The 25539-nt window shown below is 35.0% G+C and overlaps 1 protein-coding gene across 8 annotated transcripts in view; it reads left to right on the top strand.

The window, feature by feature from the left end:
- The window catches only part of Dmd (dystrophin), a 2157616-nt gene that overhangs the window by 750414 nt on the left and 1381663 nt on the right, over window positions 1-25539 (top strand). For all 8 annotated transcript variants that reach the window (XM_040744180.1, XM_021232987.2, XM_040744181.1 and 5 more), the window contains one exon: window positions 4420-4539. In XM_040744180.1, the coding sequence (XP_040600114.1) occupies window positions 4420-4539 (120 nt within the window). The remainder of the gene's footprint in view (window positions 1-4419; window positions 4540-25539) is intronic.

Below are 25539 nucleotides of genomic sequence, written 5' to 3' on the forward strand. Positions count from 1 at the left end.
AGTGACTGTTAATATTTACATAATTCATGTTGTGTTTGGCAAAATGACAATCTATTATACTTTAGTCCATCTCAACTACACCGTATGGCTATACCATTTTTTTCACTAATGAGAAGTTTAGTTGAAGTTTAGTTTAGCAAGAGATTCAAGGATCAAAGCTCAGAACTCTGACTTCTGATCTTGAAAATTTGACAACTTTTGTTGTTGTTCCCCATAGTGTGTTATTCTCCACTGACAATCTGAAATATATGTGAGTATAGTAATTCTGGTATTAAGACTTTTTAATAATGGAACTCACATTTAGCTGTTTAAAATCAGTATTTCTGTGGTCTTTCATATTGGCTTGGGGAAGTTGTCTTTTAGAAGTCTTCTCCCACTTGGCAGCTTCAATGCTTGGCAGAAACAAAAACATTCCTTCATAAACAAAAGGTAAAAATAATGGCATTTGATATAAAAGTATAAAGTCCTATGTGAATAATGGAGGACCAAAGCACAGGCTTTTCTAGAAGAACGTGCTAGGGAAGTTTATTTAAAATATTCAGCAAATGTACAACAATTTATGTTCCCTAAATAGATCCACTCAGGGAGATAGACAATACTGTAGGCAGTCAGGCTTAGCAAAGTGAATATTTGACTGAAAATAAAATTGGAAATCATTACCAGATCATTTCACTCGGGGTACCTAGGGATATAGAAGCTAGTCCAGCATAGAGTTTATGAAAACGGGGAATTATGAGTGGTTAGAAGAAAAAGAACAAAAATAAATGGGCCATTTCTCCATCATTTCAGTGAAAGCATAAAATGTTGTGATTTGAATTTTAAGCAAATATGGATCCAGATTGTTGAATTCGTTAATTAATCATAAACATCATGGGTATTTTGTTTCTTATGCGGTTTTTATTTTAAAAAATTTACATTCCTACTGACTGTCTGTTCCTAGAAGTCATCTGAGTTTGAAAGATTCTTTGCAAGTGATATGTTTGGTAGATAGGATGCTTTAACAATCTTGTTATTTGCACAGTTATTCACCTAAAATGCTGTAAAGTTTTTTAAACTAATATTTATATTTAACCATACATTAAAATTGATTTGGGGGAAGAAGCTTCTACTCTATACAGAAATATTATATATGTTGTTTTTCAGTGGGTATATGTGCTTGTATTTGTGTCAACATTCTGAGAATGCTTGCAATTTTCTAAAGATTATAGCAGGAGGACTGAAAGAAAGTGTACACAAAGGTAACCACTGCACTTTTGAATTCAGGTATACTGAATATGTGTTGTGACCAAAGGAACCAGTGCAAAATTATTGAACAAGCAGGACATTCCACCTTGCTTTTGGGTTCTACTATATTTACCTTTACATATGAATAGATATTTACATCTAAGTGTAAATTCAAAGCTTTTCTACCCTATATACTTCCTTGTGTTCATTATTTAAGCATTGTCTATATCCAAATTGAGAATTAATATGATAGTATGGTTGTAGATCACTGAAGTTACTTTTTCAAATGATTGTTCCCAAGCTGCTTGGCCAGGTGAGAACAAAAGAGTTAGTTCCATTGGTGATATTAAAAGGAAGTACAGAAAAAGATCATCTCTCAATCCTAATATTAAGATCCAGTACTAAGACATTAAAATTTTGTAAAGCAATTTGATTAGAGCATTTTTAGAAAAAAGAGAGGTAACAAAACTTCATTTTGTCAAATCTAGGGTTTTTAATGTATTTCGCTGTTGCCCTTTTCTCGTCATAAGGAAGAAAAGATTGCTATTTGACATTAGAGAACAAATATCACTGACATTTGCATCTAATAATGGTATAGAAATTTAATTGGGAGCATGACAGATTATTAGCCTGACCTATATGACAAAAGCATCACTTTAATAAAATAATAGCAACAAATAGACCATAAAAGACATATACATGTAAATTATAATTTTTGTTAATGAGAACCAATTTGGTAATTACATAATCCAGGATTTTGACTTGTAGATAAAGTTTTGAATAGTCAATCTTCGAAGTTCTACTCTGGGGACATGTCTGTATTTAGAAATAACTTGGCTCATATGTCATGCTTAATGAGCACAACAGTAAGCTTCTTTCTATTCTATAAATCTAACTATGAGAAATTAAATTCCATAACAAATCAATATTTAAGTAAAACTTAATTAAAATATTTTAACCAAAAATTGGTAGTCAATATCAACCAGGAAGCCAGGCAAGCATTTTGTTTTATCTTCAAAAATAAGTAGGAAGAAAATAATGCAAATTGTGTATAACATTTTGCTAATTATAAGAATTAACTTTCAAAAGTAGAACCCAGACATTGCATGTTTTATAATTTTTTGTTTATTAATCATATTGGAAAGCATTAGTGCTGTGATAACCATACTTAATTATTTTGAGTGTTGAAAACAAGGAATTTTACAAGGGTTTCTATTTTGTAACTACTGAACTTACTCAGGAAAGTTTGCTCAACTTTTATCTATTTGAACCAGAGATATAATATTAAAAAGTCACATAATATAGGAAAAGCTATTGGACATGAAAGTAAACCATACGTGGAGTCTAATCCAGTGCTATGTGCTCAGTAACCCAATATGGTTAGCCTTTCCAATGTTTCTTCAAATCCCTCTTGTCATTCCAATCAAACAGGGACATCACTGTAAAGTTTTCTAATTACCGTTAGTTTCAGTAGTATGTTGTATTAATATTTTTGAAAGAATGAAATGTACATCATTGATCAAGTGACAGAAAACAAATATCCAATTTTATAAAAAGTGCACAATAAATAATCAGTTTCCTAGTAGAAAAATCAACAATACATTTATCATACATAATTTATAAGTATTTGCTCCATTAGTGTATTTTATGAATCAAATAATGAGTTGTATATGTTCCTTCACTATGGTATTAAAACACTGACTTTATGTGTAAAATGATAATCAATCTGGAATTATTTCCTAATAACTTTTACTTTTGCATATATGATTATATACATATGCATATATGTACATATATGTAATTTCATGTGGAAATATCAGAAAAATAATTTTCTAAAGCTATAGAAGCCAGATTATAATATTCTTGCAAACTGATAATCACTTCAATTGTTCAAAAATTTCCTGCATGACAAGATGAAAATCTTAGCTTATCTAACTCAAAGAAAGAGATGGTGTGCAAAGGGATACTTAACATCTTCTTCAAGGACAACTTTGAATGTTAATGTTTCCAAATTCCTTCTCATGGAAAAGTGAGTTTTATTAACTTGTGCAATCCCTAGAATGTCAAATGAGTGATGTGCAGTATACATATCACACAAAAGTGGGAGCATGGTTATTTTATCATAAATTTCCCCACTTGAAAATGTAACATGGAAATCTAGAGAGAAATGCAAGTGATCTCACACTAATTTCAAATATTGAGGCTTGAAAAATTAAAGTCCTATGTTTAAAGTATTCATGCATTTGAAATTGTGGTTCCTCCATCCTAATAAGTCCTCCTATGTCTTTCATAACATTGGAATAACTAAGAAACAGACTGATAGGTCCCAGTTAGTATTACTTTGTGTGTATAGGCAGTAAGATTCCCAGAAAATAAAAGGTCATATTCCCAATGTATCTTTCCCTTTTTGTGTTATATAATAAAATGCTTTGAGACAAAAACTAGTTATCAAGAAGTGTTGAATACTAATTAGAGCTAAACTCCATAATAGTGTACTATATTGAGGATTTGTGGGACTGCACCTCCAGCTAAGGATGTTTGTGCCAAATATTTGTACATCTTTATAATTTGAAACATGCAGTAAGAAATCAATAGACATAAGTAAACAAATGCTATAACTAGAGAAAACTAGTAAGGAAATATCTCTTCAGACATGAGATAATTAATAATATGAAATGAGGTGGTGTGAAAATGTTTATTTGATTTAGCAACCTTTGCAAGAAATTCTTTGTTGTAATAATGGGCACTGAAGGTCAGGTTAACTAAGCATAGAGAATCACTGTAAAAACATAATATAAAAATATAATATTTCTAATGAAGATAAACATATTAAATAGAACATCCAGACGGTTGGGTCAAAAGTGATTATTCCTTTCTGGGCTAATAGGAAATTATAGTAAAGCAGAAAATGCTGAGGATGATAGAAATACAAATAATTAAAACAAAGTCCTTGAAAAGGTGGAGAGTATGTGAAAAGAAATGCATGCTAACTATATGCTTCACAATGTCTGACCTTCCATCATACTTTGGAGTACAAATGAAATAGAAAATATAATTCACCAACAGAAAATTGTTTTGTTTTGAAATCAGTCTCGTTTAATGAGTGATTGTATTACCCCATATATGGGAGAAATAACTCCCATGCACGTTGGGAGAGATGTTTATAATATTTACTTTTGCATTATTTTCTTTCAGGTGCTTCAAGAAGATCTAGAGCAGGAACAAGTTAGGGTCAACTCTCTGACCCACATGGTAGTAGTGGTTGATGAATCTAGTGGCGATCATGTAACAGCTGCTTTGGAAGAACGACTTAAGGTCAGATTTTTTAAAACTTAATATGCCCTTTTGAACATTGAATTCCAGTTTAGAAATGTATTTTAAAATTTAAGAATGTAATTTACTCAACAGTGGTAATGAAATCTATTAATCATTCACATTCAAATCATTCTCCATTTGTTCATTCTCACTTTCATTAACTAATGACATTTGCTCACAAAAGTATCCTTGACTTTGAAGAAATCCACAAATTCATATCTAATAACTTTTTATTATATTTGAAATGTATACATTAGAGAAATATCCAAACAATGCTGTTTATTTATGCTTCAAAACTACAATCTTCCCCTGTGGGGAAAAATTAATTGAAATTTAATAAATTATGAAAATGCAAGTACCTTTGGTGTATTCGTATAAGCTTTCAGTATTTGTTCTAATGTAAACATTGGATGTTTTAGACATCCAATGATAGAACTTAGTTATATTAGATACTCAGACATTTAAACTCCCTTTTCAAACAATTTAAGGAATTTGTGATTTTAGAAATATGTGAAGTATGCTAGCAAATGCCTGTAATTCGAGTACTTCAGTGGTAGAGTAATGAGGATTGGAAGTTCAAGGTCAGCCTCAGCTGCACAATAATCTGCTTTGGTTAAATGAGAACATGTTTCCCCTCCTCCCCAAAAAAGGGATGCAGGGAAGGTTCAAAAGTTAGTGCAGCTGCTGCTTTAGCAGAGCACCAGTATCCACATGGCAACCCACAATTATCCATATCTAGACAAAAGGGTTCTGACACTTTTTATCTCGAGGGTTCTCCTGCAAACACATGGTCACAGAAATATACTCGGGCATATATATATGAACAAAAGTGTACTGAAGTGATAATGTGGATATTTCAAAGTTCTGTTGTATATGTGCATGCCCAAATATGGGCAGATGTGTGTGTGTGTGTGTGTGTGTGTGTGTGTGTGTGTGTGTGTACATATGGAACCAGGGATGGAAAGATGGAAATGGGTGTGGTGTCCTCCTTAACCACTCTCAACCTCAGTTTTTGAGAATAGGGTTTCTCTCTCAACTTGGAACTCACAAATTTTGTCAGATTGGCTGGGCAGCAAGCCCCAGTGATCCCCCTGTCTCAGGTCTCCAATCCTGAGTACTGGGATTACAGGTATGCACCACAGTTCCTTTCTTTTTACATGGTTGCCTGAGGATCACACCGTGGTGCTCTTAATTTCATGAGAAGCACTTTATGTACCGAGCTCTATTTCTACTCTGTTGCTTGTAAGGTTCATTGGGCCCAAGAAAGGCCTGTCCTTCTTTGTAACAGATATGTACCACAAATCTAATATCTCAAAGGATACCTCCATTAAAAGTTTAAATGACTTTATCAGTATAAAGTAGTTCTTAACTGTATCTCCAAGCTAACCTATGACACAGTTTCTTAAAATCTTATCTTTTTTGTTGTCTGTTGTGTGAATTTTTTTCATTCCAGTGAAATGTCATGTCCTTGGGTTACTACTTTAGAATGACAATCTACAACAATGCTATCTCATTTTCTGTTATTAAGTGACAAAGGGGCAAACAGTTTGTAACAGATTGAATACTTTTACCGCAAAGCATCACTATCTGCTTCAAACTATCTGCTTCAAACTATGTTACTTACTCACATTGTAATAAAATTGCTGAGATCTGGAAATGCTTGTGTTTTAATATATGGTAATATATCATGAAATATAGGGTCAATTTTGTGCTGCACACACACATACTGCTGACAAAATAAGACACTAAATTTTAAAGAGCTCCAATCTTCTAATGAGAATATGACTAAGTGTTGGGAGGCAAAATTGCAATACTCATCATTTCCCCATAACTTTGCAGAAGATATTTTTAAAACCTCTAAGGCAGAATACCTTCTGAATGGTGACTGGTTAATAAATACAGTGGAACATTTTATAAGACAAAGAATATGTCCAGATACTAGAAACTCATTGACTTCAGCTGACTTAAAACAAATAACATTATGATATAATTATTTAAGGTGATGTCTTTGGGATAGAAGCAGCCTGAGAAAGTCCATAGAACTCATAAATAAAAACTAGGTTACACTATATATAAGGAAAATTAGGAGTACTGAGCCTAAGGTTTAATGTAGTCATCTAGAAAGCTATTTTCTGAGCCTGGAGAGATTACCCAGAGTTTAAAACTGATTGATTCTCAGTTATATACATTGGAGTTTTGATCACAGCACCCACATAAAGCATACCTGAAACCCAGCTCGATGAGGGCCCAAGAGAGAGGAGAATCATTAGGCTTGCTTGCCTTTAGTCAAGTGTGGGAGCCCTATTTAGAGAAATAAATTCTGCCTTAACGTAGTGGGTAAGAGTAAATGAGAAGAAAACCCCATACCCTCCTTTGACATCTGTACATGTGTATATGTGTGCATACACTTATAGAGACACAAAAACAAATCCACATGCTAAAGTAATGAAAGAAAGACATTTGAATTTATTATTTTTTGTTTTTATTTCATTAACACAGAAAGTTCTAACAAAATAGATGTGGATGTCTTATATATCTTTTATATGCAGAAATATAATGTATACCTACTTACCTGTGATTGCCTTTTCCATTAATTAACCAATGACAATTATCTTCCAGAACCCTGATCAAGTCCTCTTCCTTCTTTAAATCATCATTTTGTTTCTATATCACATAGCCTTATTTCATTTTTGGGTACTCTAGACTAATGCGTGAAAGGACAGTGCTATGTGGAATTAAGTGGAGTGAAGCATAACTTTGTAAAATGTTTCAAGTCTATTAAACAATGGCAATATTAGTATTTTATATCCAAGGCTTGAGGTATGGAAATTTGTGCACACGTGTGTGTGTGTGTGTGTGTGTGTGTGATGTATAGATGCATAAAGACAAAATAAGGGTGGTAAATATTTTCCACCCATTAAAAATTTATCATCTCTATCAAGAAATTTTAAAATCCTACATTCAAGTAGCTTACAGTATATGATTAAAATTTGAAAACCAATTCCAGTGCCTGGGGATTGCCTGGGGACTGCCACAGAGCTTCCCACCCCTGCGGGAGCCAAGTACCCCAGATCCCAGGGCTTCTCTTCCACCAGCTAGACCAGGGGACCAGCGGGTCCTGCAGGACTAGGTAAAACAGGCCCTGCATCCAGGCCTGCATTCCAGTGCCTGGGGATTGCCTGGGGACTGCCACAGAGCTTCACATTCCGGCAGGGGCCAAGCACCCCAGATCCCAGGTCTTTTCTTCCACCAAAGGGACCAGGGGACCGGGTGGGAGATTATGCACCACAGATTCCTGGACTTCTTCACACAGGGGACCAGAACTAGGAGGAGGAATAGAAGAACTACCAGAGTATTGGACTTGTTTGTACCCACCGAAAGGGAACGCTGGACCCTAACCACCAGACCAATAAGGGACTCTTTCTCCACCCACTAGAAGAAGAGATGGGAAAGAGACAATAGAAAAGCACACTCATCAACAGAAAAACAAATATGACATTAACAGATTCTAGAGACTCCAAACCAGCAAGACTACAACATTCCAATGCAAATGAAGCAGAAGAGAATGAGAATGACCTTAAAAACAACTTCATGAAAATGATAGAGGCCCAAAAAGAGGGTATAGGAAAACCCCTTAAAGAAATGGAGGAAAAAACAAGCCAAAAATGCAAGAAATGGAAGAAAAAACAAACCAAAAATGCAAGAAATGGAAGAAAGAACAAACCAAACAATTCATAAAATGCAACAAATGGAAGAAAAGATAAACCGAAAACTGCAAGAAACAATTCAAACAGTGCAAGGGTTGAAAACTGAAATAGAGACAATAAAAAAATCACAATCTGAAGAACGACTGGAAATAGAAAAGCTGAGCAAATGGTCACGTACTATAAACAAGCATTACCAACAGATTACAAGAGATGGAAAAAAGAATCTCAGGTGTTGAAGATACACTAGGGGAAATGGAGTCATCAACCAAAGAAAATCTTAAGTCCAACAAAACCCTAACCCAAAACATCCAGGAAATATAGGAGACCATGAAAAGACCAAACCTAAGAATAATAGGTATAGAAGAAGGTGAAGAAAATCACTTCAAAGGGGCAGAAAACATTAAAAAATCATAGAGAAAGCTTTCCCAACCTAAAGAAAGTCATGCCAATGAAGGTACAAGAAGCTTACAGAACACCAAATACAGTGGATCACAAAAAAGTCCCCTGCCACATAATAATCAAGACCCCAAATATACAGAATAAAGAAAGAGTATTAAGAGCAGCTAAGGAAAAAGGCCAAGTAACATATAAAGGCAAACCTATCAGAATTACATCTGACTTCTCCATGGAAACTCTGAAACCCAGAAAGTCCTGGATAGATATTCTACCAACACTAAGAGACTATGGATGCCAGCCGAGATTACTATAACCAGCAAAACTCTCAATCACTATAGATGTCAAGATATTCCATGACAAAACTAGATTCAAGCAATACATATCCCCTAACCCAGCCCTACCGAAAGTTCTGGAAAAAATTCCAACCCAAGGAACTTAACTACACCAGAAAAACATAGGCATTAGATAATCCCACTTTACCAACAGCCAGCGGAAAAAGGGGAGGGGAATTCCAAACATAATTCCACCACCAAAAACCATTCCAAATCAAAGAAGAATGAGCAATCAATGGTCATTAATATCCCTCAATATTAATGGCCTTAACTCACCCATAAAAAGACACAGGCTAACAGAATGGATTTGAAGACAGAGCCCCATCCTTCTACTGCATACAAGAAATACACCTCACCCTCAAAGACACACATAACCTGAGAGTTAAAGTTTGGGAAAAGATTTTCTAATCACATGGACCCAAGAAACAAGCAGGGGTAGCAATCCTGATAATTTAGACTTTAAAATGAAATCAATCAAAAGAGATGAAGGAGGTCATTACATACTCATCACAGGCAAAATCCATCAAGAAGAAGTTTCAATTATGAATATCTATGCCCCAAACACAAAGGCAACCATGTTCGTAAAAGAAACATTACTAAAATTAAATCACATATAAAGCCCCACACACTTATAGTGGGAGATTTCAGCACCCCACTCTCACCACTAGAAAGGAATATCAGACAGAAACTCAACAAAGAAATCCAAGGGTCTAATAGAAGTAATGACTTAAATGGGATTAACAGACATCTATAGAACATTCCATCCACATAAAAAGAGTATACCTTCTTCTCACCACCACATGGAACTTTCTCAAAAATCAACCACATACTTGGTAACTTATCAAACCTCAGCAATTCCAAATAATTGGAATAACTCCATGCATCTTATCAGACTACCATGCATTAAAATTAGAATTCAACAATACAAATTACAGAAACACTACAAACTCATGGAAATTGAATAATGCTACCTGCACCATTCCTTGGTCAAAAAAGAAATTAAAGACTTCCTAGAATTCAATGAGAATGAAGACACAACATACCCAAACCTATGGGAGACTTTGAAAGCAGTGCTATGGGGGAAGTTCATAGCACTAAGTGCCCACATGAAGAAACTGGAGAATAGTTATACTAGAGAATTAACAGCACAGCTGAAAGCTCTAAAACACAAAGAAGCAAACTCCCCGAGGAGGAGTGGATGCCAGGAAATTATCAAACTGAGGGCTAAAATCAATAAAGTAGAAACTAGGAAAAGAATACAAAGAATCAATGCAATGAAGAGTTGGTTCTTTGAGAAAACCAACAAGATAGACAAACCTTTGTCCAAACTTACAAAACAGCAGAAAGTGAACATGCAAATTAACAAAATCAGAAATGAAAAGGGGGACATAACAACGGACTATGAGGAAATTCAGAGAATCATCAGGTCATACTTTGAAAACCTGTACTCCACAAAACTCGAAAATTTAAAGAAATGGACAACTTCCTGGATAGCTATCACTTGCCAAAATTAAATCAAAAACAGATAAGCAATTTAAATAGACCTATAACCCCTATGGAAATAGAAGCTGTCATCAAAAGTCTCCCATCCAAAAAAGCCCAGGTCCAGAGTGCCGCAGTGCAGAATTCTTCCAGAAATTCAAAGAACAGCTTATACCAATTGTTCTCAAGGTATTCCACACAATAGAAGCAGAAGGGTGTTTGCCAAACTCTTGCTACGAGACTACAATAACCTTGATCACCAAGACACATAAAGACACAACTAAGAAAGAGAACTTCAGACCAATATCATTCATGAACATTGATGCAAAAATACTCAATAAAATACTAGCAATTCGGACCCAAGAACACATCAAAACAAACATTAATCATGATCAAGTAGGTTTCATCCCAGGGACGCAGGGATGGTTCAACATATGAAAATCCATCAATGTAATCCACCACATAAACAAGCTGAAAAAAAAAATCACATGATCAACTCACTAGATGCAGTAAAAGCCTTTGACAAAATCCAACAGCCCTTCATGATAAAGGTCTTGGAGAGATCTGGGATAACAGCCACATACCTAAACATAAGAAAAGCAATATACAGAAAACCAACAGCCAACATCAAACTAAATGGACAGAACCTCAACACAATTCCTCTAAAATCAGGAACAAGAAAAGACTGTCCACTCTCTCTATACCTTTTCAATGTTGTACTTGAAGTTCTAACCAGAGCCATAGGAAAACAAAAGGGAACACTTACAGCTGATTAACACCTTCAGCAAAGTGCCAGGCTACAGGATCTACTAAGGAAAATCAGTAGCCCTACTATATACATATGATAAAAGGGCTGAGAATGAAATCAGAGAAATATCCCCCTTTACAATTGCCACAAACAACATAAAATACCTTGGGGTAATGCTAACCAAACAAGTGAAAGACCTGTATCGCAAGAAATTTGAGATTTAAAGAAAGAAATTGAAGAAGCCCTCAGAAAATGGGAAGATCTCCCATGCTCTTGTGTTATGAGAAGCTTTTTCCTTGCTAGCCGCTTTGGTTTATCACCTGCCAGTCTCCTCGGCTCTGCCGCTTTGTAGTCCCCAAATAACACACAAGACGCTGTATTAATTATGAAGCTGTTAGCCTTGCTCTTTTCTTACTGGCTAGCTCTGACTTAAGTAATTACCCCATAATTGTTAATCTAAGTATGTCTCTTACTGGAGAAATTTCCGGGCCTCCTACCCCATGGCGTTACATCTCAAACTCTCTTTTGTTTCTCCTTCCCAGAATCCTCCTGGACTCCTAGTCCCACCTATCTAGATTCCTATTGGCTCAACAGTGCTTTATTGACAAAGGACTTCCCCAACATCTCCTCTTTTCTGTTTAAACAAAAAGAAAGGTCTTAACTTTAACTATAATTGTATACAACAGAACAGTTATCAAGTAAGAACATAGTTACAATATTTTAGCAAGATTTAAAGAAAATATCATCCATCCCATCCTTGTGAGTCCAAAGTTCTATATGTAGCTTATCTTTTATCATAACTAAGGAAAACTATAATTATAACTATCTGTCTTCAACTCCATCAAAGACCAGAGAAGGATAATATATAAACACTAGGATTGACAGAGTTATCTTACTGCCTGGACAGTCACCCGAAGTTCCTCTCTAACGTTGGGGCATCCATCTTCAGCCCATAGGCCACAATGTGTCTGGAACACTTCTCAGCAAAGCAGGAAATTTCAAACTGGCCGTCTGCATTGGCAGTCTGTCAGTCATTTTTCTTTGTCCTGTAGAAAGTCTCGTAGACTCTTCCATGAAGCAGGAACCCTGTAAGACTGAGCTCAGCATTCACTTTCCTGTGGGTCCTGCATGTCCAGATTATACCAAAACAGCCAAGCAGTACAGGCAAGAGCAGTTTCTTGCCCAAATGGCTAATCTTGCCATGTTGAAAGCAAACTCCATAAAGAATTTCTTCGATGCCCATCTCAGACATAATTGGTGCTGCCAGGAGCAGACATTTCTCATTGTCAAGAAAAACCCTAAACCATTTTAAATGGCATTTTCTGAAGGTCTTTGAAAGGTTTGAAGACTATCTATCTCAAATATATTTCTGTATATCTAGAAAACCTAACTTACCTAACTATAAATTCTATTATAAGTAGCTATCTATAGTCTGTATTCAATTATGCATTACATTTTAAAAGATCAGTATAAGCACAATACTTAATCAAGAGGAGAAATATACACATCACAAAATTGACCTTGAATTTGTATCAATAAATGAAAAACAATACCCATACCATAATTCCCCTTTTTACCATTAAAAGGAGATTGGTTGTGATCATTAACCAATAATAAACAACCCCATTTAAATGAAAACAAAGATTTATAAACAAGATGGGAATTAGGATGTTGCTCATTCCAAACTGCTTCCTGCTGGAAGGGGGCGCTGTTCATACCATGGGGATCATGACAAAACTCAGAAACCTGTATACGTCCTTATTTTCAGGATCTGTGAAGCTCCATCATCTTAGCTGTCTCAATTGTTGGAACACCTGGCTCACTGTTTCTGGGGGGTCTTGGTTCATCAAACCACAGAAGCCTGGAAGGAATCCTCAGCTTTTCATTTTCTGTAGAAACATAAGCAAAGTCTCCTTTCCCAAGTAACATATCCTTATACTTAAAATTTGAAGTCAAGGCATTTTCAAAAGATAGAAGTTGGATTAATTCAGCAGCATTTATAATCAAGTGTACTTTAGCATCTGTTCCTTCATGAGCAATCAAAAAACTGAAAAATACAATAGCATACAGTATCCAGACTCTCTGTGTATTTTCCATCTTTACGTGGCTTATTTATTTATCTATTATTACTTTATTTCTTTCACTTTTATTTATTTTTCTCTGAGACAGGGTTTCTCTTTGGAAACCTGCCTGCCTCTGCCTCTGCAGCAAATGCTACCGGCGTGTGCCACCACAATGCCGGCTTTTGTATTTATATACCAGTTTGCCGTCTCATTTTCTCTATCAATCTCAAGTATATTTTTAAACACACTGTAAACCTTTAGAGGTTTTGTTCATCTAAGTCTGACTTTACTGTAAATTTTTATGTTTTTCTGGCCACGTGTATTATCTGTTAATACCGCGGCTGTTTTAAACTGACGTTTTTTCCCAAGATGGCGGGCATAAGCATGACTCCAGCTGCCGGCTTGGGGATGTGGTCACTGCCACTTCCAGCTGTATGTACAACTTTTAAATCGTTAGCAAAGCCTCTTAAAAGAACCTTGTTGCTTTTTTTTTCTTTTAATGCCGAGTTAGGAAGACTAACTTAAGCCAGCCGCGAGTCTCTGCTTGCTGCTAACAAAACAGAGCACGCCTGAGAAAATGCTGCTACCAAAAATCTGTGCTTCTCTCAGTTCTTCTGTTTCTAAAATTCCTTTAAAGCTTTTGATACTCTACGTGGAAATTCAATCCCGCTCCTGCCAAAAGCAATCTACAGATTCAATGCAATCCCCATTAAAATGCCAGCACAATTCTTCACTGACCTTGAAAGAATAATAATCAATTTTGCATGGAAAAACAAAAGACCCAGGATAGGCAAAACAACCTTACTCAACAAAGCATCATCTGGAGGCATCACCATCCCTGACATCAAGCTCTATTATAGAGCTATAGTCCTGAAAACAGTTTGGTATTGGCACAAAAATAAACAGGTAAACAAATGGAATTGAATTGAACACCCTGATATTAACCCATACATGTATGAACATTTGGTCTTCAACAGAGAAGCTAAAAATATACAATGGAAAAAAGAAAGCATCTTTAACAAATGGTGCTGGCATAACTGAATGCTGGCATGAAGAAGAATATGGATAGATGCATGTCTATTTCAGTGCACAAAACTTAAGTCCAAATGGATCAAAGACCTCAACATAAATCCAGCCATACTGAACCTGTTAGAAGAGAAAGTGGGTTGTACCCTTGAACCTATTGGTACAGGAGACAACTTCCTGAACATAACTCCAGTAGTACAGACAGTGAGATCAACAATTAATAAATGGGACCTCCTGAAACTGTGAAGCTTTTGTAAGGCAAAGGACACAGTCAACAAGACAAAAAGGCAGCCCACAGAATGGGAAAAATATTCACTAACCCCACATCTGACAGAGAGCTGATCTCCAAAATTTACAAAGAACTCAAGAAGCAAGTCTCCAAAACGCCAAATGATCCAATTAAAAAGTGGGCTACAGAACTAAATAGAGAATTCTCAATAGAGGAGTTTAAAATGGCTGGGAGGCAATTAAGCAAGTGCTCAACATCCTTAGCTATCTGGGAAATGCAAATCATAACAACTCTGTGATACCTTATTACTCCTGTCAGAATGGCTAAAATCAAAAACACAGAAGACAATTTATGCTGGAGAAGTTGTGCTGAAAGGGGAACACTCCTCCACTGCTGGTGGGAATGCCAACTTGTATAGCCACTTTGGAAATCAGTATGGAGATTCCTCAGAAAAATGGGAATAAACCTACCACAAGACCCAGCAACTCCACTCTTAGGCATATATCCAAAAGATGCCCATTCATACAACAAGGATGTCTGTTCCACTATGTTCATAGCACCATTATTTGTAATAGCCAGAACTTGGAAGCAACCTAGATGCCCATCAACTGTAGAATGGATAGAGAAAATGTGGTACATTTACATAATGGAGTACTATTCACAGAAAAAACAATGGAGTCCTGAAATCTTCAGGCAAATGGATGACACTAGAAACCATCCTGAGCAATGTAACTCAGTCACAAAAAGAGAAACATGGCATGTACTCTCTCATATATGGATTTTAGACATAGATCTGGGGAGTGCCAGCCTACAGTCCTATGGCCAGTGAGTCTGGGAAACAGAACCTTCATTCAGTGGCCGTTAGAAGCAGAGTCAGACTCCCACAGCTAAACACTGAGCTGAACTCAAGGAATCCAGTGACAGAGGGAGGACTGATGAACACAGGGGTTATGACTGGGCTGGTTTAACTCCCAGAAACAGCTGACCTGACAAGGGTTAGCTCTTGAATCCCAGACTTATGCCTGGGAATCCAGCATGGGACTGGTCAAGACCCCCTGAATGTAGGTGTCAGTGAGGTGGCCTAGGTAATCTATTGAGCCATGGGGAGTAGATCAGTATTTATCTCAGGTATAAAAATGGACTTTGGGCTCCCATTCAACAGTGAGAGATGCACTCTAACCCTGGACTCTTGTGGGAGTGTATAGGCCTTCCCCTGGATGAAATGACAGACTATGGACACCCCCATGGAGGGCCTCACCTTCCCTAGGGAAATGAGGGGGAATTGGTGGGAGGGCACATAAGGAGGGGAGGGAAAGGGAGAGGGACCCGGAATTGACATTTGAAGCCACCTTGTTTCTAATTTAAATTTAAATTTAAAAATAAAAAAATAAAATATGAAAAAACAAAAAAGAAAAAATTTGAAAACCATAGCCATTTAGTAGAATATTAATATATTTATTCCTCTAAATTTTTTGTTATGCAACATGTTTTTTCCTTATTGCATTATTCTTCTTATCCTCTGTTGACCACAGATCTACTCTGTGATTTTGTAAACCAACTTCATATTTTCCAATGTGAGTGACAACTTGCAATACTCTTTTTTCTGTCCTTGGTTCATTTATTTTAATTATTATTATTATACTAGTAAATTCTTAGATTGGCAAAGGAGGTCTAGGAAGTATCAAGATCTTTTTGCAAATATTGAGTTCAGACAGGAATGCTATGTGTTTAATTGTTTTAAAAGAAGTCCTTTTCTGAGTATGCCCTCCAGTGTGCCTTCTGCCAAAAAAAATTATACAACTAGAATGCATGTACATGCTCAGTATTCTTCCAACCTAATCAAGTAGAAGCATAATTTTCTGTCATTCTACAGGGAAGTTTAGATTAAAAAGCAAGATCTTTAAATATGATTTGAAGAGGGAAGAGCCATGACAGTAATGACAGTATATAAAGAAGTTGTACAATTGATTTTTCCAAGTAATTTTACATTTTTCAGAAGAGACAGCCTTAATGCAGAGTTACAAAGAAAAGAATCTCAAGCATTTAATGACATCTTTTTTACTTGTTATTGTTAGTTATCATTTTAACAAATTAAATATGTAGACACTGTGAAGATTACAGAAGAAATGTGTCATAAATTAGATAATATTAAATGTTTAAAAGAAATGAATGAAGAAAGATATTTGGAAGAAAAAACTATATTAATCATATTTGTACAGAAAGACAATGTTATTCTTTACCAAGCCTAATGAGTAAAGTATATAACGCTAAGTATTTCTAATATATGTGAATGACAACATTCAGTACTTTTCTTTCTGCTCTTGACTTACTGAACATTCATTATTATTACTAACAGAAAGTGTATATATGCATATGCACATACATATGCACATGTACAACACACACACACACACAGAGAAGAACACTTTTGCATTCATGGGAATAGGTTTGGCTAGATAGTGCAGTGTTCACCATGATATTAATTAACCACATCGTCTCAATTTGCAAATTACATGTGACATCTCCTATAATGATATGTTCTATTGACTGAGAAGCAGTCCTCAATATAAAGACATAGGAAGGAAGAGTCTGGGATAAACATAAAAGTCCGAGAAAGCCAGTTGTGAACCTGGACCAAGAGATAACACATAGATCACCAGTCTGTTAACCACATCCAGTTCAAGCCTCATGGTGGAAAACAGGTTTTATGTGTCATTCTTTAAGAGACCAATTGTGTGCTTAACATCCCTGGTTTCACTCATGCTTATCTGTGAGCACAAGAACATGAAATAGGGGAGAGGTAATTCTCTTAATTTTTAGCTCTGTATAATAAAGCAGTAAACATTATATATGGCAATATGTATGAAAAATCATGTTTCTTTTCTATTTCTATTTTTAACATAAAATAATCCTTGAATACTAAAAGACCCTTTAAAGTGTGATGCCAGGAAAACAAACTGGATGGTCCATAAAACAGTAATTGTAATACTATAACCTTTCTGTGCTTATTGTTCTGAAATAACTTTATATACTTTATAGGAAAATCAATACATAACGAAGTTAAGTTTAGGAGCATAATGCTTGTAAATGAGAGAACTTAGGTTGGTACCCAGATGTGTATAATGCCTCCATTTGGACATAAACTCACAATTTCATAGAATAAAATTGCTATTTGACCTTAAACTTTTGCAATTTGTCACAATTCTGAGTTACCCATCAGCAAAAAGTGATAAGGAATTCCATTAGCACAGTCATGTACTATCCTCAACTTAAATCATTAGTGCATATTTATTATTTATATCTATATGTTATAGGCAGATCATACAAAATACAGCATATAAACATACCACCTCTACACTATTGAAATTATTAAAAATATTTGAAAACTTTCCTCTCCTAGATCAATACTGCCTCATAGGGAAGTCACTGTGTATGTAAAGCTGTTTGGGGCACTTGGGGTATGGTTGGTATATATGAGGAACTAGAGAGTAAATTTAATTCTTTTAAATTTAAATGTGAAAGCGATACATTATTTAGTTGTAAAAATATATTTTGGATAGATTGGATATCTGAAAGTATTTTTTAATGCAACTTTTATGAACTAATACGTTTCAAATCTTTATCATGAAAATTGAACATAAATATAAGAAATTTAGTAAAGAGAAAATGCATGCTAGCTTTCAAATGATTTCATGGATATGTAACTTGAAGTAATTTATTTTAATATCCATATGCTACATAAGCTGAAAAAACAGTTTTTAGATTTTTAGAGCTCACCTCAATCTTGAGTTTATAACTTTTTAGTTGACTCATAAACTGCTATGTTCAATTTATTAACTGAACTCGAGGAGAATGAAAATAATTCTAACCATATAAAGTTACAGGAGAAATATAACCAAATATATTGTGACAATAATAGTTTGGTTGATAATAGTCATAATTCAAATATAGCCTAAAGAGAATTGTGGTGTTTTGTCTCCAGAAAACACCCCATATTCATGTTTTGACATTAACAAATAGTTTTTCCTCCAGTCCTCAGAAAAGTGCACACATAGTTGGATCATGAAGGATTTTGCAAAGATGATATACCAATGTTGCCATATTCAGAATATATTCAATAGTCTTTAACTTCCTATAAAATTTTATTAAAATAATATACTTCCTGCCTCCTCAAATGTAACATCTATCTGAGTGAAGTACTTCTGGCTACTTTTGCTATATACCCAAATTAAGGTAAATGAAGTTTCATAGCAAATACTTCTTCCTAGCTACATTTTTTACACCTTGTACTTGTGATATAAATTTATGTTGCAAAACAGTAGTCATTGATTTTCATTGCTGAATAGTAGTGATTTATATAAATATATTCAAATACTTACTATAAATTATGCTGTTCAAAATCATGGTTTGATTCCAATTCAGAAGCATTACATATGACATTGTTACAGACTTATATTTTAACCATCATTATGTGAACATAAATGTGCATTTATATTAAGATTATACATGGTATAAACATTTTGGAGAGTGGGACATACATGACTTTACCTTTATAGCATTACAGACAATCCTTCAAATTTTACGCAGAAAGTTATATGGTCTCTAATAGCCAATGATCATATGTATTTCATCTAATTTCTTTGATATTTGATCAACATACTTGTTAATTTAAAACTTCTGTTGAGTATATAGTGATTATCAGGCTTTTCATTCATATATTTTGACAACTAATGCATTTAAGTGCCATTTCAGTTGGTTATTGGGCATCTAAGTGTCTCCTTTTGTGTGATACATGTTATTGTATTGAATGATCTACTTATATTTTAGTAATTAATTACAGGTATTTTAAATAAATGTTCTGGCCATAAGTCCTTTTTAGGTTATAATTTCTGTTTTAATAGTTGTTCAACATTTTATTAATTAATGATGAATTTTAATAAATGCAGGTTTGAAATAACTGTATTCTAGTTAATGTTGCCTTTACAGTGGCTATGTGTTTATTTAAAGTGAAAAAAATCTTTATTCTCAAGTCTGAAGCCTTTTGTTGATCACTCTCTAGAAGCATTAATTATGTATACTTTAAACATATATCACCTGGCACTGTTTTGAGAGGAAGATATGGATACCCATATATTCAATACATATTTTATCAAGACATCACTATTTATTGAAAAATGTACTCTTTTATCAGTGATAATTAGTATCAATTTTTGTATAAATATCCTCAAAAGATTGTATATAGACCTAGGTCAGATAAGTTAACTCTAAGCAGCTGAATTTTCAACCAGTCATTTAGACCACTACAGATGTGTTTAGTGTTAACATTGATAATAGTTTTAGCATGAAAGATGATATGAAAGAGTTAAACACTCCTAGTATTATTGTTTCTCCAATATCAAATGGTCAGCCCTGAATACATATACATTCAAGTAGCACTAGAGAGGGGGTTTGTGTGTGTGTGTGTGTGTGTGTGTGTGTGTGTGTGTAACATTAATAAGTAGGGAAGAAGAGACCATGGTTTTGAGAGGAATCGTAGGGAGGTACATGGAAGGGACTGATGGAAAAAGGGGAAGGGAAAATAATGTAATTATATATATATATATATATATATATCCTGTAAAGCAATAATAAAGAAAAAAGAAAATATTGAAGGTTATCACACAATGGAACAATATTATTGTGATTTGGAATACCATTTGAACTCAGATCCTCTGGATGAAATGCAATGATATACTTATAAAACTGGATTGAACAGACGATGAATAATGGAGAGTTAGTATATTAGATGATTAAGGATTTAGGAGATTTGTTGTCAAGTGCTTACTAAAAGGAGGCTTCTAACATACAAGAGAGACAAGGAGATAGATGTACTTTTTGATGAGGTTTCACAAAGACGGGTCTTAAGTCAGTCTTCAATACATATCTGAGGTAGATAAGATTGATGGCCCATTGAAGTGGGTAATTAATCTACAGTTACAAGTTTCAAAAGCAATCTTTATAAGAAAAGGGATTTCACCATGTATAATATAAGGAATCTGGGGGAAGCACCGATTCTTTTCTTCTTAACCAGTTGGCCAATAAAAACAATTTGTACATATTTTCTTTCAATTTAAGTATTATTGGGTCCCTTGTATTTCAATATAATTTTGAAAACCAGCATTTAGCTGATATTATAAATTATATTGTACTACAAACAATATTATATTGAAATCATAGGTGAATTTGTAAAGAATATTTTATTAACATCTTACAGTTCATAGATGTAAAATAGCTTCCATATAGTTAGTATCTTGTTATTTCTCTTCAATACTTTTATAAGTTTTCAAGTTAGAAGGTCTTGAGTTTTTTAAAGATGTTATGTGATGATGTGTTATTTTTGTTGTAATTAGTACAATAGAAATATTTCATTTTAAGCTTGCTTTTTCTGATTTGGAAGAATACAACTAAGTTTTTTGGGGGATTTGCATTGAGAGATTATGATAAATTTACTTATTAATTTATTTATGGAAAGAGTGTAGATATGTACATAGGTTGTTTGTGAGTGATGGCCATTTTGTTTCTCTCCTTCTAACCATTATTCATGTTATCAGTTTTACTCACCTAAGTGGATAGTGAGTCCTCCTTTTAGGTGTCACAGGTAAGGTTACTAATCTGTAGGATTGTTGTAGGTGCCTGTTATCATTAGTGTTCTAAGATATTTTATTAACAAAACTGGTTTGGAAGTCAATTCTATTAATATAACAGAAGACATTCCTAAATTTTGTGATAAAATAACTTTGTTTACAACTACTTAAATGTAGCTGTGCTATATAAATATTCTAGTGTATTTTTTTAATATTTTTATTTTAAATAGCATGTTTTACATGTCAATCCCAGTCCCCTCTCCCTCCCCTCCTCCCCCACTCCCCTTTCCCCCCCACCCTCCCACCCTATTGCCAAATCCTTCCACATAGGGGATATCAGAGTCTGTCATTTTACTGTGGGTAGGGTCCAGGCACTCCCCTAAGAGTCCAGGCTGAGAGAGCATCCCTCTTTGTGCTATAGGCACACGAAGACTGTTTGTATATCAGGGATAGACACTGATCCACAGCTCAGGGCCCCATAGGTTGCCCAGGCCTTCTCGCTGACACTCACATTTGGGGGGGTCCAGATCAGTCCCATACTGGCCTCCTCACTGTCAGTCTGGGATCCAAGAGCTCTCCCCTGTTCAGATCAGCTGTCTCTGCTGGTTTTGCCAGCCCATTCTTTGCCGATTTGGTCATCACTGCTCTCTCTCTGTCACTGGGTTCCTTGGGTTCAGTTCAGTGATTAATTGTGTGTGTTTGCCTCTGCTTCCATCAGTCACAGGATGAAGGCTCCCGGATGGTTATAGACATCAAGTTCATTATCAGGAATGGGCATTCGAGGTGGTCTCTCCACTATTGCTTAGCTTGCTAATTGGTGTTATCCCTTTAGATCACTCGAGGTCGCTCTGGTGCCTGATCTGTATTCGATCCTATGATTCCCTCTTCCCCCTATTCTACCCCCACCCCCTCAACTTCCTTTTCCCCCATGACCAACTCTCTTCATTTTCGCCCCCTCTCTTCTTCCCAGGTCCCACTCCCCCCCCACTCCTTGCCGTGTTCCCCATCCATTCAGAGGATCTTGTCTCCATCCTCTTCTCTTGGGTACTATGCATATATGCATATCTTTTAGGTTCTTTCCTGTTTCCCAGACTCTCTATCAGTGTAAGTGCAAACTGGCACTATCCTGATCCATGTCTAAAATCCATATATGAGTGAGAACATACCATGTTTGTCTTTTTGCGACTGGGTTACCTCACTCAGGATGGTTTCTTCCAGTGCTATCCATTTCCCTGCGAATTTTTATTTGTTAATACATGATTAACATTTTCTCATTATATCCGTTTAATTGAGATATCTGTTTTTTTTGTTTTGTTTGTTTGTTTGTTTTCCTCCAGAAATTGTTTTACTTATTTTACCACAGTAATAATAACCACACCTGAGACAGAAAGTGACATTTTTCTCAGAAATATGCTAATTGCATTTAAGTTACTGATGATGCAAGTTTGAGAATTTGGCTTATAGGTGGAATTCACAAGGAGTAAAGTGCCAAATGAAAGGTTAACTATATTAGTTGGTATACAATTTCTGTTTTTTTTCATTTTCCTTTTTATTTTCACTTTCCAGATTTTTTAGTTATGTTTAAGTTTAAGTTTAAGCAGTTCCCATATTATATGTTTTTATCAATCAAGCTTCCAAAATGACAGCATAGTCATATAATGTTATATTTGGCACCCATAACATTTTATAATAAATTTACCCTCATATTGTCTTCAGGAGAAATGAACATAATTTTAAATTTTGTTCATCCCCTTCAATCCTCCATTCTCTCCCTCTTTTTCAACGTAATGTATTTCAAAAATGATGAGTTTTTTTCCAAATGTAGTGGTGTGTATCTGTTATCCAAATAATGAGAAACTGGGACAGGAAGATAATGAGATTTTTAAAAGATAAAAATGAGCAATTTCATCCAGGTGGTGGTGACAAACGCCTTTAATCCCAGCACTCGGAAGGCAGAGGCAGGCAGATCTCTGTGAGTTCGAGGCCAGCCTGTTCTACAGAGTGACTTCCAGGACAGCCTCCAAAACAATACAGAGAAACCCTGTCTTGAAAAACCAAAAAAAATGAGTAATTTCCTATAAAATGTAGACTGTTTCAATGACAATATTTAGAATGGAGGACAGGAGTTACATTCTGTCTGTAATTTCCTTTCAAATACAGTATATATTGAAGCACAGTCCTGTTTAAAATGGGAAAGTGGGAGGTCTTTTAACTCTTTTTTAAAAAATTTTTCATTACTTTAATTTTACTTGATTCACATGTCAATCCCAGTACCCTCACCCTCCTCTCTTCCTGCTCAACTCTGGATATCCCCCTATGTGGAAGGAAGTGGGGATAGGGTCTTTTGACTCTTTTTGCAAAGTTTATATGATATAATCTCCAAAGAAAATATGAAAATTTGTAATTTTATTTCCTATAAATATATTTGATATGTCATTTCTTAATAGTTTGTATAATATCAGAATTTTCACATTTGAAAAATGGCTGATTTTCTGTCAGCTGAACTGCAAATTTTACCAATCACTGTCAATGAAATAACTGATCACAACTTTTCAGAATATTTCCATATATGTAGCCTTGTCTGACCTTAACAATAAGATGAATTCAAGACCACACGGACAGATAATATTTTCTGCTTTAGTAAAAAGGGGTATGTAACTGAAACAGAGCTTGTGCCCTGATTGAGTTTCCAAACAGATGCCACTGAATTGAGCAAGCACAGAACTTTTTATGCCATCTATATATTAAGATTAGAGCTGATCATATTATTACTTTCAAATATTTTTCTGTATTATTAATAATCACAGGACATTTTAACCACCTGTTTTCTGAGGTGGATAGCTCATAATGGCACATAAAACAGTGGTTCTCAGCCTGTGATTCATGTCCCTTTTGGGGGTTTAAAGTCCCTTTCACTGGGGTCACATGTCAGATATCCTGCACATCATATAATTGAATCATGATTTAAAACAGTAGCAAAATTACAGTTATGAAGTAACAGCAAAATTATATAGTTGATGGCTCACCACAACATGAGGCACTGTATTAAAAGGTAGAGGCATTAGGAAGGTTGAGAAGCACTGACATAAAACATTTTCTTCTTTAGGCCTTCAAACTTACTACAAATTACTATTAAGATAGTTATTTAGTAAAGAAGAAAGAGAAAGGTTTGTAAGACAGTAATCTAGACTCTTAAAATTCACAAAGGAAATAATGTATGTAACTGAATGGAATTGTAAACAAAGACTCTGTCATTAAATTTCCAGTATAGTCACCAATGCAAAATTACATTAATATATATGACAATTACAATTTCTTCTTAAAAATGAGTCCCACCAAACACTACACAATCTTCATCTAAAAATGCAAGTGTTTTCTGTGTTTTTCATGTGATTAAACCAATGTGCAGTTATAATGTCAGTTTTGTCTCAGATGAGATTGTAGTATTCAGCTTAAAATTCTTAAGTGGGTTAGATTAAATATGTAGATAAATGTATCAAACTTCTAATAAACACACTGTGGAAAACTCAAAGAAATGTGAAAATCTCAAGATCTGATAACTCTTCAACAGTAAATTAGCACAAAATTGAAATTATATCTTTTATGCTGAATGTTCTGTTGAGTGCATGGATTCATGAAAGAGCCAGATGGACTTGAAGTCAAATCCCAGACACCTAGTACAGTGACCTCCATGTTCCATGTTCCTAGACTAGCTAAATGAGATGCCAGTGTCTTCATCTGTATTTTGCATCCCTTGGATTAACCATAAAACGTTTTCCTATATATATGCAGCTGCTAGCACAAAATCATTTAAAGACAGCTGAGACAAGTTTTTTGAGAAACTTACAATAAGCGTTTCTTGATACTTCTGCCTTTTTCTATCCTAGATCATATTTTAAGGAAGGTATAAGATTGCCATTTTAAATATTCACCTTCCTTCAGTTAATAGTACTTTGTAAAGGGAAGCCTTTTCCTTGAGAGAAGCCTTCCCACCAGCCTGGTTCCAGAGCTGCATCAATCCCATATAAACACACAGGAGGTTGTATTAATTATGAAGCTGTTGGCCTTGCTTGTTTCTTACTGGCTAGCTCTGACTTAAGTAATTACCCGTACTTGTTAATCTAAGTATTTCTCTTACCGGAGAATAGTTTCAGGCTTCCTACCCCATGGCGTTACATCTTGACTCTCTGTGTTTCTCCTTCCCAGAGTCCTTCTGGACTCCTTGTCCCACCTATCTTGATTCCCTATTGGCCAGCAATGCTTTATTGACATATACATAGGACTTCCCCCATCAGTACTTAAAAATTTTAATTTGAGAAAAATTGATAAAACATTATTCAGGAAGACTGACACATTTCTTGCTTCATAATGGTTTTTCATTCTTTCTTTCAATA

This window comes from Mesocricetus auratus, unplaced genomic scaffold, assembly GCF_017639785.1.
Source record: "Mesocricetus auratus isolate SY011 unplaced genomic scaffold, BCM_Maur_2.0 Super-Scaffold_100003, whole genome shotgun sequence".
Taxonomy (NCBI): Eukaryota; Metazoa; Chordata; class Mammalia; order Rodentia; family Cricetidae; genus Mesocricetus; species Mesocricetus auratus.